Below are 15,098 nucleotides of genomic sequence, written 5' to 3'. Positions count from 1 at the left end.
TCTGATATCCAGGCATCGGATATCCAGGCATCGGATATCCAGGCATCGCATATCCAGGCATCGCATATCCAGGCCAAGACTTCCTCTTCCGTCTGCTGGTCATTGTTTAAAGATGTTCCTTGTATGTTACTGCGCCCCAAAACACTCCGGTGTGATCGAAGAGCATGTTTCCTTTAAAACGACACACGTGTCAAATATGTAAAATGTCCTTTTAAGTCCTGTGAACCTTCTGAAGAAGATGAGCTGTTATTCGCAGACATCAGGAAGGAAGAACAGAGATTGGAGCGTCTGTAGGTGGCTGTGCTTGGCCGACACACTCGACGACGGACCACGTGTCGGCTTGTTCAGTTCTGAAGTAAATAAGTGGACTTGAGGGAATTTGTTGAGTGTGCTGCTACAGTTCTAAGCAGTTTTTACGTTAAAACGCGGCTTGTTGACCTGAGAAAGACCTCTTGAAGAATGGCCAATAAATAAGGCAAACTGTGTAATGACTGAATCGTGGTGTAGTGATGCAAACATCAAAAGAGTCGCTTCAAAACCTTCACGCCAACAGTCCCTGTGTGGTCCCATGGTGCAGTGAGTGAGAGAGCGCTGGCTCAGTGTTGAGGGTGAGAAAGACTGTGATGAAGATGAATGGTAGCACAGAGCTAAAAGAAGAGGGGGGGGGGGGGTCACAGTCCAGATGGAGGAGGTTGACCCTCTTTACCCCTATCCATCACACTCACAACAGGAAGGGAGCATTCAACAGCTTTACTCACAGTTACCTCTTCAGTATACAGTATACACACATCCACACGTCACTTAAAACACACACACACACGTCACTTACAACACACACACACACGTACAGTATCGAGAGCGCTACCGCCGTCTGTGTGTCAGTCGAAAACACAAATTATATGTAAAAATGTCCAAAATTCTGTGATTTAGTTGTCTCCATCTTTCATCGTTGCTCACACTAGCGGACCGTGAGAGTCACAAACGCGTCTTCACACACAGATCATAGACTGTATATAAGAAGTATACGTCGTGGTCTGATGAAGCCTCGAGTTCGGCGATTTCGTTGTCGCCATCTTGGATTCCAGCCGTCGCCGTGTCGTTTCTTCTTGCAGGCTTTCGACTAGTTAGGATGAAGCTTAACCACGCAGATTAACCACGGTTGACTAGCTGGTTCACTCGTCAGCCTCTCTACATGCAGTGCTGTGTTTTTCAACTTCCTCATCTGGTGTGTCTTGATAATTGTAGAATCCCAACAATGTGTAAGGCAGTGCACGGCCTGGCTGTGCACGGCCTAACAGTGCACGGCCTAACAGTGCAGTTAGTACAGTTGTCCGGTGATCGCAGCATGTTTTCACTTCACCGGAGTAGAACCTGCCCAGCGAGCAAACTTTCTTCTTTTCTTATCGTTCTTATTTATTTCTTGCCGCTTCGTATCTGAAGGTTTGCATCAATAATAAACCGCTCAAATGGATCAGTGGAGCAGTAAAGAGTTATTTTATATATATTTTTCTTTTTTTTTTGTGAAGCAAAATATGGTTGTCAGCACACCCACGAGGTAATCGATGGCTGCTGCGTAGTTTGGCTCCCACACAGACTGTTGCATCAAGCTCTAGCAGAGGCGTGTGAATGTCAGATATGATCCGATATCGTCCAGCGCTGCAACTGATGGCTCATCGGCGACGGCGAATCTGTCAAAAAGGGTTAAACGATTATCACCATCATTGAAAAACATCTAAAGTTTTGACTGGAACTAAGATAAAGTGCTGCTGTCTGTTGCTGTTGTATTTCTACCGTGTTGACTTTAGGGAAGTGACGCAAAAGTGGAAAATATCTCAAATAAATAGACAACAAAGCTTCATTAATTTACTTTAACAAGAAAAAAACATGCAAGCTTTCCACTGAGGTGGAAAAAAAGTATTGGGAAAGTCTGAGACAAAGTGTTTTGTCCTGAAGCCACACAGCAGATCACAGTTCATAACCTTTTATGAAAACAATGCAGAATTAGTTTTAGACGTGTGGGTTCACTTCGATCTAACCGCATCTCTGATTCTACTGATATCTGGACATTTTTCTTTGCACATTGAGGTCTTTGTTTAATTACCTCCCTGTTGTGATAGGACGGTTTGTCAGGATGTTACACACAGAGTCCTGGTCCTTATGAAATGACGCTGTAAGAGCAACATGTTCTCCCAACTCGTCAAATATACGGCAGCAACTTCATCTATGACGCTCTACGTACTCCTCTAGTGTCAGTTTATGTGTCACGTTCTGCATGTTACGTTCATACACTTTAATCTTACGTTTAAAATACTTGGTTAGGTTTAGGAAAAGATCGTGCGTTGGGTTAAGATACGCAACATTAGTTAACGTTTCATAGGTTACTGAACTTAACTTTATACTCCGTCATCTGACTTTCTCCATTCACATCTACGGCCACGTAGAGCGTCTTAGTTTGACGCGTACGGCCGCTGACCAAGCTGCCGTATTTAACGACTTCAGAGTGAGAACCACAGACTGTATGTCGGTTTGTGGACTGATGTTCTGAAGCCTTGAGTTTGGCGATTTCCTCTGTTACATCTTGGCTGTTTTTGCAACCTATGAACAGGAAGTGACCATATATGGACTGAGGAGGAGTGACATCTGGACTGAGGAGGAGTGACGTAGAGACGCCGTATACGTCTCTGGTAGAGACCTGTCAATCACTGTGTAGCTCCGCCCTAAAGCATCCCCTGCTTTATGGTCTGTGTGACTCTAAATGGACCATAATGTACTAAATGAACATCATGCTGTATTGAAGAAGACTTGAAACTAGAGATTGAGACCATAAACTCATGTTTACAATGTTTACTGAGGGGAAAGTGACTCGTTGTAAAGGAGCAGAACAGCTTTGATGTCTAAAACACAAAGGGTTAGAATCACTCCTGGTTTAATAACTGCTTAAATATTGAACCTTTTCTAAAAAAGACTTTCACAGATACAGATACAGATGCATATTGTTCTGAGATATTTCGTATTAGCAACCGAAAGGTCACTGACATGAACTAAGCAGCCTTGCAGACCTGCTCATACGAGCCTTCCCTTAACGCTGCTGTAACGATGTGCATGAATATAACTCACTGTCACGTGTAGACGATCGTCTTGTGTTTAAATGTGACTGAGCAACGATTGGTGTCGACGTGTTTCATTGTTTCAAGACGACAAAGAGAAGCGACGGCTTCGGCAAACTCTTTTGAGCAGAATGTGTCTTCGGTCGTGTCGGCTGTTTCAATATATTGTCGAGCTTCTTCTTCCATCTCTCGCTCGGCCTGTGTAACCTCCATCTGTTCACACCCGTCACATCTACCTCCTCTCATCACTCGCTGGCTAATAAAACAACATTTTATTTTTCAGTCCAAAATAACTAAACGGTGCCAGAAACGAATATAAAAATAGTCAGGCACGGAGCTGATCTAATAAATATGATTAAAGGAAGAAACCAGCACACGCATGTATTATTGTGGACTTGCAACTTAGTACAAACAATACTTTAGTTGCTATTTTAGCAGTTTTCTTTCCAATTGTTGAGCTGTAATGAAGCGACAGCTGTGGTGTGTTTGTCATCATGTCATAGATGCATTCCTGTTTAAATAGCTTTTTATTAATGAATAATAACGTGCTATGGACGCTATGAAACACACACTAGCAGCTAGCATATTCCTTTTTGTATCACAGACTAGTGTAATAGTGATTTCACTATTTGTATGTTGCCATTTATTGTCCGACCGCTGTGAAACTGTCCACGTCGTCGGTAGGAGGACTCTGTAACTTGCGTTTATTTGTCAGGTGGGGGTTTGTGCTAACACAGAGTCTGTATATAAGAAGCGGACGCAGCCAGCGTGACGTCACCCATTGGTTTGTGGACTGATGTTTTGAAGTCTCGAATTCAGCGATTTTGCCATCGCCATCTTGGATTACGGCCGTCGCCATGTTGTTTTTTGCAACCAGTGAACAGGAAGTGACCATATCTGGACTGAGGAGGAGTGACGTAGAGACTTCTTATACATACGTCTCTGGTAGAGACCTGTCAATCACTGTGTAGCCCCGCCCCTAAAGCATCCCCTGCTTTATGGTCTGTGTGACTCTAAATGGACCATAATGTACTAAATGATTTATTGAAGAAGACTTGAAACTAGAGATACTCGTGGTACTGAAAGTGCAGAGGGTTTAGACATCTTAGTGGTGGCATGTGGGTATTATATCACAGCTCATTAAATCAACAAGTTTATTCCGCTGGGAGCACGGATGTGTGAGGATGGATATACCGATCATTCCTGAGAGTAAAGCTGCAGCAGAGCCTCGCTTCACTTACGTTTTCACCTGAAAGTGGATCAATTCAAGGAGCACAGAGCTGCTGTTAATCTAAATCAGTTAGTATTGAATGAGAGAGAGAACAAGGGGGCAGCATACTGAAGGGAACTGGAACATATGTTACTGCAGGCGGGGAAAGCTGCTACTCTTTAAGTGGATGTTAATAGAAGAAGAGAAAGAGAAAGTTTCCCTCCAGAATAAGAGCCACAGATGTGCGTGACGAGGGACTGTCCTGGCTACTGAAGACACAAATCAAATTAATTATAACGACTTCATAACTGTCTTTAAATTGGCTGTAAATTATTTTTACAAGAGAATTATCATCTGCTGCTGCACTCGACTCGACTGAGCTCTGTAACGAGTTTCAGCTCATTGTTCAGCGCTCAGCCACACGTCACTGCTTCCCTCTCACAGGAGTCGGTAGGGACCAAAGTCTGAGCTAAAAGAGAGAACATTGGACTTCCATTCAGAAACACGACAACAGAAACACGACAACAGAAACACGACAACAGAAACACGACAACCTTTTGCTCGCAAGTTGGTCATATTACCTTGACAGTTGATTATATCTCAATGCTCTATTCACAACCTGTGGTCAAAGAAGTTGGTCAGTTATTGCAGAAGGAAGAGGAAGGTTCATGTTGTGGATCATGGTGCTACAAATTAAAAGTGATATTGTAGAGTTTGACAGACTGATGGCATCTGAGGGAAACATCGGGGGGGCTGCAGAGATAAGACAAAGCATTCTGTGGAGCAGAAATATGTACTGTATGTTTCTTTTTTTATTAAGTCTCATTTATCATCTTGTGACTCCTCACATTTTTCCAGTGACCCCTTGTGGGTTCACTGGAAAAAGTACTTTGTTCCGCTACATCGGACAGGCTTCAAAAGAGCGTGAACAAGAGACGGTCACATGTGGAGATCACAGGGTGGCGGTCGCTGAAAGCAGAAGAAAAGAGGCAAAGAAGCCGATAGAGGATAAACACATCGAAATAAATTAAAACCAGGAAAGACGAGTTTCATGAAAGGCAGGAAAACAACATTGAAGGCAGATGGAGGAGCCATTGTGCTGCAGCTTCAGAGAGCGACGCAGGTGAACAGAGGAAATGGAAAGTGGAGAGAAAATACATCTTCAATGATTGTGCAGCATTTTTAATAACACACAAACACACAAACACACATGTCTTTTCTTCTTCTCTCACGTCACTCCTCTTTGTAACCCTCTAGATGTTCCTTTATGCTGCAGTGATGACATTTACATCAACCATATATATATATATATATATATATATATATATATAACACAATGTGATGTTTACATGAAACACATCACATATTTGCTTCCAGTGTGTAGTCTCACAGTTACCTGTTTTATTTGGTGTATATCTGGTCGTAGCACGGCGTCACATCTTCTTTACCTGGTTACCTTTGACCTCTTCTGTCCTCAGATCGCTCATCCATGAATGTACCTAAAGCCTTCTGGTCACACAGCTCTGTAGAAAGAGTCCCGTCAGAGCTGTGTCAGTGTGAAGAGAGCTTCAGCTGGGATTCACAAACTGTTGCCAGATTGCAATTTTGGCGCTTGTGGCATAAACGCGCCACGCGGTCTGAAAGCTAACCAGCCTGCACTGACTGCACGTCAGAAGCATTGTGCTGCAGCGTGCCGGGGGTCCCAACGCGTAGTGAGCTGTGAGTGGTGCGGGATTCAGACGCTTAAGATACCAGTGACACAATGAAATATGACCCAGAGATGTCCAGTCCACAAAGAACAGATTAATACGTTTAAACGGCAAAACAGTTTGTGACACTGACAGGAAAGGGTGCACAACTTTGGCGTCACCCGCTTCATCATGTGTGCCAAAGAATACGAAGTGATGCTCCGGTGTCGACCCCGGGTTGTTTTGCCAGAAGCTCTTGCGTTTGGGTGACTTGAGCTGTCGAGGGAAAATGTCCACAGATGAAAAACTCTCACGGTTCTTTATTTAGTTAGTTAGTTTATTGATTATTCTAAAGATTATTTTCTTATTTCCCGATTAATATAACAACTCAGTTACCCAAAAGAAATATCAAATATGTGTCGCATAGATTAATTGAATCTCTACAAGTCATAACAGTCCTCTCCCTGAACTGCACGGGGCATAAAACAGCTGAACAACGTGACGCGTGATGACATGTTACCATAACATGCATTTAGAAAATATATATTTTTAAACACTCTAACTTAAGTGTAGTGAGTTTGTTCTGTTACAGCAACATACCGCTAAACAGTAATCTGGTAAACGGCTTTGATTTCACAGTGATTTACCGTGGGAATGATGCGACACCTTGCTGTGAAAGTAATGCAGCTGGTCACCACTCATTTCCTGTCAACTTTCAGTCGACTCATTCACATCGTAAATACAACGTGTGAAATGCCCCGTCTGATTGGTTCCCCTCAGGGAGACTCAGACACTGAGCGTGTTCACACGTCGTCCCTCAGACGTCCTTTCCGGGCACGTTGTCTCACAGCTTGAGCAGAAGCGTCCCGGCTTCATGATCATTCGTGCTGATGGATGGCGGAGTGTTGTATGTTTCACACCCTGCTCGCCGGCAAAATGGATGTTCCAATCTCCTCGCATCTTCTGCTCCATCAACCTGAAGGAGAGCATTTTGAATATTGCCGTTAGACGGATCTCTCAGGAACCTGCATTCATTTTGTTGTTTTTTCCGCGCAGCGATGGATTAACACACTCGTACGACACCTGAAAGCAATTTAAAGTCTCCAGACAATGAGGGGAAGTCAACACATCCGCCACCCAGGAAACCTGTGTGAACACGAAGAGAACGTGCAAACTTCACACAAGTCAGAACCTTCCTGCTGTGAGGCAATACATTCTGCCTCCACACGAGCAGCACTGGTGAGGAGAATATGTTCACACAAAAGGAACACGATAAAGCTTTACAGCTGATTTATTCTCACTTTTAGGGTGTTTTGCAACTCGTGGACAATTTTAGAGGAAGTGTTGTTGTTCCGATCACATGGAATATTGCGGTGCGATGGAGACCACAGACTGAATATAAGAAGTAGACGTAGTCCTCGTGACGTCACCTTTTCGTTTGACGACGTTTTGAAGCCTCGAATTCGCCGATTTCACCGTCGCCATCTTGCATTTTGTCCGACTTGTTGTTTTTTTCCGCAACCGATGAACTGAAGTTACCACATCTGTAACGAGGAGACCTGTCACTCACAATCCCTTAGAATGGTCTTTTACAGAGATAGAAACTGAATATTCAGTGAACAACAAACGCATTAATCAGAAATGAGCATGTAGCGCTGCTTGTTGACAACAAGTGTTCGACTATACTTCATTTCACCGTCTTCCCCTCTTCCGTCCCTCCCTCCATCATGCTCTTCCTCTCCGTCCCTCCCTCCTCTCTACCTCGGTGCTCTGCACACCGTCAACTCCCAGTGAGTGGGTGTGCGACACACTTACATAAAACCAGCGCGTTACACAATTTGAACGCTGTGTGCTCACACGTGTGTGTGTGTGTGTGTGTGTGTGTGTGTGTGTGTGTGTGTGTGTTTACAATACAACCCAGGCTGTGAGACACAAATCCTCTGCTGCCATTCAGTGTGTATTTATCTGCGCTGCTCTCTTTACTTTCCGCCTCAGCACAGTGTAGCCTCTTTAGCTGTGCACAGAGCACGCTTCCTAATCCTGATATCAAACATGGTGGGGTTTCAACAAACAGTGTCGGTGCAGAGCTGCACAGATCCCCTCTGAGCTGACTAGCACACCTTCGTGCATTGCATGGGCGAGCGACAGGTGGAGGAGAGGGAGAGCAGAGGAGATGATGTCATGAAGGATGTGGTGGAGGTTCAGTCTGCCGTCTTGTCTTCTGTAGTGATGCTCTAGTTTCCTGTGTGGCTGACTTACTAATTCACCTCCCGATCACCTGTCCTCCCTCCGTCGTACTTCCTGTCGTTGCTCACCTGTCCGGCTTCCTGGCTCCTGTGCTTGTTATTATCTATTTGTTTTTCATAGTTTTCACCATTAGCTTTAAACGGAGGATGTCTGCTTCGTACTTCGTATGGACGAGTTTGTCACCTCTCAGTCTGACGTAACGTTACAGCAAAGAGTGTCCGCCACATTCAGTGTCCGCCCGGCTGATCTCGTATAATTTGCACGACTTTCTTCTTCTCCATCGCTTCTTCATCAACTTTATCCACCATAGTTCCCTAAATGAACATCATGCTGTACTAAAGAAGCTGTGTGTGCACGATCTAAGCTGTGTGTGTGTGTGTGTGTGTGTGTGTGTCTCTATGTCCTCGTCGTTTCCACTCTCTATGATTCACCTTGGGACACCTCTTAATCTCCTCACAGTTGTTTTAGCCCTCTTCATCTTCATCACTTTTTTTTTCTCAGCCCACTTATCCTCTCTCTCTGTCTGTCTCTCTGTGTCCCCCTCTCGCTCTGTGTCTCCCCCTCTCTCTCTCTCTCTCTCTCTCTCTCTCTCTCTCTCTCTCTCTCTCTCTCTCTCTCCCTCTCTCTTTCTCAGGAGTGTTCTTGTCATCCTTCTTTTCCTCTGCTGAATTGTGCTGCTTCTCTCTGCATGGATCCTCACACATCTCACACATCTTTGCACACATATACAGTATGTTCTGCTGCTTCTGTATCTCATACTCTAACACACACACACACACACACACAGTCAGGACCCTCCTGTGTAATTCCAGCGATGAGTTATTTTGCCCCAGGCCCACTGTTACTCACGAGGTATCTGTCATTTCACCCCCACGCACCCTCCCCTCTCTTGCCATCCATCATCGCACACCCCCGCCTCTCTCTCTCTCTCTCGTGTTCTAATATGCACACAAATCTCACATCCACCATCTCACCCTTTCATCTCATCCCTCTAAAGCTGCTCCTTACATCACAACCCCCCCCCCCCCACACCCACCCGATCCCTGACCTCCCACACCGTTTGCGTTGCCCTCTGACCCTCCTCATCAGCATGCCTCTCCTTTCATTGTATGTGCTTCTGTTCCTCTGTTCACATGTCTCGCATTCATCACTCTCAGTTAATCAACAGAAACCTGCAAGGTGTGTGTGTGTGTGTGTGTGTGTGTGTGTGTGTGTGTGTGTGTGAGTGTGTGTGAGTGTGTGTGTGTGTGTGTGTGTGTGTGTGTGTGTGTGTGTGTGTGTGTGTGTGTGTGAGAGTGAGTGAGTGAGTGAGTGTGTGATTGTGAGTGTGTGTGTGTGTGTGTGTGTGTGTGTGTGTGTGTGAGTGTGAGTGTGTGTGATTGTGAGTGAGTGTGTGTGTGTGTGTGTGTGTGTGTGCGGGACTGAATCCAAAGCCATGAGGAGCCCTGATGATGGGGATGGTGACTCACTGATATGATGAGCTGTCATTTGTTACAGCAGAGGCTGGTATTTGAATGCAGGTGGATGAATCAATAATTACTCATGTTTCTGTCACAAGTGCAATTTTTGGTTCATCTCGGAGATTCTTTATCTCCTCATTTTTTGGCAATAGCGGTCTGACTGAAATATCTGAAGGACTGTTGGATAGAGTCCCGTGGACTCCGGTGAGTTGTCTTCCAGCGCTACCGTGAGCTCCACTCTTGAGAGGACTCTGCGGTTATTGAATCCATCGACGTGGAATTCGTTCCAGACGTTCATGTTCCCCACAGGATGAATCACAACAACGTTGGAGATCCGTTGACCTTTCATCTGGATTCTCCTCCTGTCATCACTCTGCTGCTCTACGATACCTCATATTTAAACATGACCATCATCTGCAAAGCTTTTATTGTTCCCTGACTGTCCTTGCAGGCTCCCAATGTTACACCAGGAAGCTACCACAATATTAACAATGAACATAAAACATCAGTGTACAACTCTTGAAAGGCAACAGAATAGTAGTGTTGTGTCCGTAGCTATGGATAGAAGCAAATAAAGAGTGTCATGTCATTTACAAGCCTAACTAACGGTCGTATTAGCAATAAGCAGATGGAATTGTTTCGCAGTTGTTAAATGTGTGTAATGACCCACAAAACGAGCCAGATTAAAAAAATGAATGATCATTTATCTGGGATGCATTTGCATCCCATTAAAATGCTGAACAATCAATAGTTGACTAATTTCACATCACAAGCTGGCAGATAAATCACGATCACGTCCAGTTTGATTTATTCATTCGTGTATTTGTCCTGTAAACATCTTCACCGAACAGTTGTTGACTCACTGGTTCACTACCTCCATGATGATAATAATCTCCTGCTGACATTCATTTTCAATGTCAACATTGTTTTGTGTATTTATCTTATGAAACATCTCTCCGAACCTGTAGAAATAACAGCGTAATGTATCATAGAGCTGCTGCAACATGCGTATCTCCGGAGCTGATACTATCATCATACCTGGGTGCCGATTCCATACATATATATTAATTTACAAGAACTTTGTTTGCATTTTTAACACTAGACCGTGCGGAAAACAGTTGTCTAGAGACTTTTACTTTGAAAAGTCTCTAAATTGACAGAGTAGTCAGAAATGTACAAGAACAAAAACATTTCCCTCATAATTTAGACTTATTTTATTTCTAATTCATGAGGAACACAGGAAACATAAGTATATGTTATATATACGTATTTATATAAATACCCATTGTTAACATATTAATAGGAACATTAAACGTAGTCGCACGTGTTCCCTCCCGCTAACGTTGCTACATCTGTTAGCTTCTATTCATAGATCCACAGTCAGCTGTTTGAATGCTTTCAACGTGAACGTCACATGGGTGCACTACAGTTGTAGCATCGGCTGGTTTGACCACAGAGATGCGAGTGACGGCGGGTTGTGGGCTCTCATGTTGGTTACACTGCAGCGTTGGCAACGTTCCGCTCTGCTTCTCCTTCTTTCCAGCTCTGTGTTTCCAAACCGTACTGTTGGTTTAGTGTTCAGCACACTTTGGATTTAAAATGTGATGCGGGTCGCATCCCTGGGAGTCTCGGATCCTCTGACGTTTTCTTTGTTCGTTTTTTTTAAACAGATACGACCTCACTCAGACTACAACAATAAAAGCGGCAACTTCCTTCTAGCTCTGCACTCAAATGTAGCAATTATATCAAATCAGGCAATAAAATTCCAGTCAAATTGTACAAAATACAAATTCAATATCTCCTACTCAGGCGGCAACCTTCGCTTCTGCCGAGTGAAGACTCCTCTGGTTGTATAGAAGTCTATGAGAAAATGACTCTACTTCTCTCTTGATTTATTACCTCAGTAAACATTGTAAACATGAGTTTATGGTCTCAATCTCTAGTTTCAAGTCTTCTTCAATACAGCATGATGTTCATTTAGTACATTATGGTCCATTTAGAGTCACACAGACCATAAAGCAGGGGATGCTTTAGGGCGGGGCTACACAGTGATTGACAGGTCTCTAATAGACTTAGGTCTTATTTCTAATTGTGTTGCTACAGTAACTGTCAGTAAATCATCATGTTTGGTTATTAGTCCATTTATAACTGCCCCAAAGAATGAGAGATGAAACAACGTCCATCTGAAATCCACAGTTTGTGTGCATTTATCACTAGAACAGCTGCTGGGTTGCTTCCAACACTGACTGTCCGTCCCCAACATACTAGATCAGCCACACCAACCTTTTACATTCAGTTCCGACCTCTGCAATACCGTAATGATGTAATTATAGGGCACAAAGAATCACATCAGGGGAGCAAATTACATGATTTCAGGGTTCAAATTATATATTTGAAAGAACAAATCAGTGATTTTCTTTTCTTTTTTTCCTCAGGTGTTTAAAAAACAACTAATTTGTGTGCAGTTAGAATATCTAAAATGAATGTGAGACTCGCTTCTTTGTGCTCAACGGCTGAGGGAATATTTTTAGAAACGCGACATTTTCAGAAACCGAGAGGAGCAGCTCGGCTTAAAACAAACCTACGTTCCACACTGCTCCCCTCCCAGTCAGTGGCAGCGAGATATCGCTCACACTAACGACGTGTTTATTTACGTTCCACCTCATGGCTCTCTAGTATCCGAGGATCCTTTAACCCAGCAAGTTAAAAAGGGTGATTTAGGGACGCGGCTTCCTTTTGTCCCTCAGCAGTGCGGGCCGATCGTGTGACTACAGATGGATTGCATTAGTGCCGGGCTACATGGCGCTACAGCTGCTTCCGTCTATTTTTACCAGCCATAGATCCTAGTGGTCTGGTACCGTCACACCCGCACATCTAGACTAATGGAGGACACGCTGAGAACCACACTGATCGAACTCCACTCTCACAGGAAGAACCACCAACTGTATACACGTTGCACGTGTGGAAATGCAGACGTGCTGACACAGATTAACACACACTGCACTTCTGTGCAAAACACAACATATAAGACTGTGACGTCAGCCTTTCTTCAATAAAGCAGAGTCTGAGCATAGACCGTGTACAAGACCTTCACCCACTGGTTTGTCGACTGTGGTCTCGAAGCCTCAAGTTCAGCTTTTTGGCCGTCGCCATCTTGTTTTTTCGCAACCAGTGAACAGGAAGTGACCATATTTGTACTGTGGAGCAGTGACCGTAGAGACGCCGTACATACGTCTAGAGACCTGTCAATCACAAGAGAGCCCCGCAACTGTTCTGTATTCCACTCAGCATGATTGTCTCTGTGAAACTAATGTCTGTTGACCCTCTGGATATTCTGTCCTGAGAGCTTTCCGGTTAATGAAATCTACCATATGTCTCGGTGTTCTGATGCGGTTGGGACTTGAGTGATCATTAAAACATTCAGTGCATTCGTTCAGTTAGTCCTCGTGGGCTCCAGACTCAGTTTGACTGTAATCTCAGTGAGGTATACAGTAAATCTGGGGAAAAGACAGAACTGGTATTGGATCAGAACTTGGCACCGGACGATTTATCGGGAGAGTGCATGCATAGTTTTTTGTTCCAGTCATTGTCCTTTTACTCCTTTTGGACAAATGTAGACTTGAATCCATTGCATTTAACTTCCAAAAAACCTGTTCGTATCAAACTATCCCATGCGCCCACTGAACTCCAAACCATCCAAGAAATACTTCTGTTTCAGGGACCTTTGTTAAAGAAGCTGCTCTCTGTGAAACTTAAATACAATTGTCTTTCCAAAGCTAAAAATTATGTTTTCTTGTCTCCATCAGTTTACAAAAAAAGTAATTCATGTTGAAATATATTGTTTGGCAGCTGATCAGATTTATGTGGTCAGTTCCACATGTCGGTCAACCAGAGGTTGCCGCCTGGCTAAACATCAGCATGTTAACAGTCATTGTGTTTATATCTTTGTACTTTCTTCAGTATATTATCAATGCACCAGTGTCTGACTGTGAACCTTTAAGAGCAGGATGAAACATGTTCTGAACCCACTACGCCTTGGACTCCAACCCGTTGTTCCTATTTTCTTCCCTCCACTTGAATTCAACCCCCCTCCCCCTGTTCCACTTTAAGTCCTCTACCATTATCTGTAATGGACTCGGTACGTCAAGCTAACCATTTGTTTGTGACCTGCCGGTGCTCTGTCATTACCAGACGACTGAATGAGTGGAAGTAGTCCATCTGTGCTTGAGGCCCAGAGAGACAGCCCGCTGGCGCTGGAGAGAACACCAACACTGGACCGTTTATTCGAGGTTAGAAACTCAACGCAGACGGGCTGAGACAGCGCTGCTGAAGAGTTGAACAGGAAGCTGAGTAATTCATCGGCTCTCAACCAGTCACCTCGCCATTCTCCGTTATGGCAGAAGCCACGCTGCTTGCCCCCCCCCCCCCATTAGGCTCTGATCAGACGTCAGCTTCCTGTTGCGTTTACTGCTTCACCAAACCCCGATGAGACATATTTTTTCCCCCACTCATCTCTTCCGTCCTCTTCCGTCTCCCAGTCTCCGTCCCTTCTCTCTCTTTACCTCTTTCTTTATTCATCTCACTCCGTTCCTCTTCCTCTTCTCTTCTCTCTTTGTCTCTGCGGGGCAGTCAGAGCACAGCATTACGCTGTATAATGTCTGGTCCACTAAACGAAGGGTACCTGCTGCAGTCTGTTAATTATAGAAGACATAAAGAGAGCAAGAGAGCGGGCTCAGTCCATTGTAACAAAAAACTCATTTCAGGCAATAATATGTAAATCTTTTACATAAATGTTCATTTGCTGCCCTTTGGCAGCTATTTGTTGCTACGAATAATTCCTACATGCTTTAACTCTGCTGGATTCAAAATCCAGAGTCTGATATGTGGGACAAAGGCAGTGTTTTATGATTATTTTGGAATAAACAGAGGGAATACTGTAATTAATATGAATAAACAGAGGAATACTGTAATTAGTATGAATAAACAGAGGAATATTGTAATTAATATGAATAAACAGAGGAATACTGTAATTAGTATGAATAAACAGAGGGAATACTGTAGTTATTATCAATAAACGGAGGGAATACTGAATTTAATATGAATAAATGGAGGGAATACTGTATTTAATATGAATAAACAGAGGGAATACTGAATTTAATATGAATAAACAGAGGGAATACTGTATTTAATATAAATAAACGGAGGGAGTACTGTATTTAATATGAATAAACAGAGGGAATACTGTATTTAATATGAATAAACAGAGGGAATACTGTAGTTAATATGAATACACGGAGGGGATACTGTATTTAATATGAATAAACGGAGGGAATACTGTATTTAATATGAATAAACAGAGGGAATACTGTATTTAATATGAATAAAC

At 43.6% G+C, this 15,098-nt stretch overlaps 2 protein-coding genes across 2 annotated transcripts in view; one reads left to right on the top strand and one right to left on the bottom strand.

The window, feature by feature from the left end:
* LOC116400743 (GRB2-related adapter protein-like) overlaps positions 1 to 10,010 on the bottom strand; it is a 55,012-nt gene extending 45,002 nt beyond the window's left edge. The window contains exons 1-2 of the mRNA XM_031878739.1: positions 9,939 to 10,010; positions 6,160 to 6,281 (exon numbers count right to left, since the gene is read on the bottom strand). Coding sequence (XP_031734599.1) covers positions 6,160 to 6,281; positions 9,939 to 10,010 — 194 coding nt within the window. The remainder of the gene's footprint in view (positions 1 to 6,159; positions 6,282 to 9,938) is intronic.
* Positions 1 to 15,098, top strand: part of LOC116400745 (voltage-dependent T-type calcium channel subunit alpha-1I-like) — a 153,271-nt gene that overhangs the window by 18,564 nt on the left and 119,609 nt on the right. The window lies entirely within an intron of this gene.

The sequence above is a fragment of the Anarrhichthys ocellatus genome, unplaced genomic scaffold, assembly GCF_004355925.1.
Source record: "Anarrhichthys ocellatus isolate YVR2014 unplaced genomic scaffold, GSC_Weel_1.0 scaffold197, whole genome shotgun sequence".
In the NCBI taxonomy this organism is placed as follows: domain Eukaryota; kingdom Metazoa; phylum Chordata; class Actinopteri; order Perciformes; family Anarhichadidae; genus Anarrhichthys; species Anarrhichthys ocellatus.
This window is presented reverse-complemented; position numbering and strand designations above follow the sequence as displayed.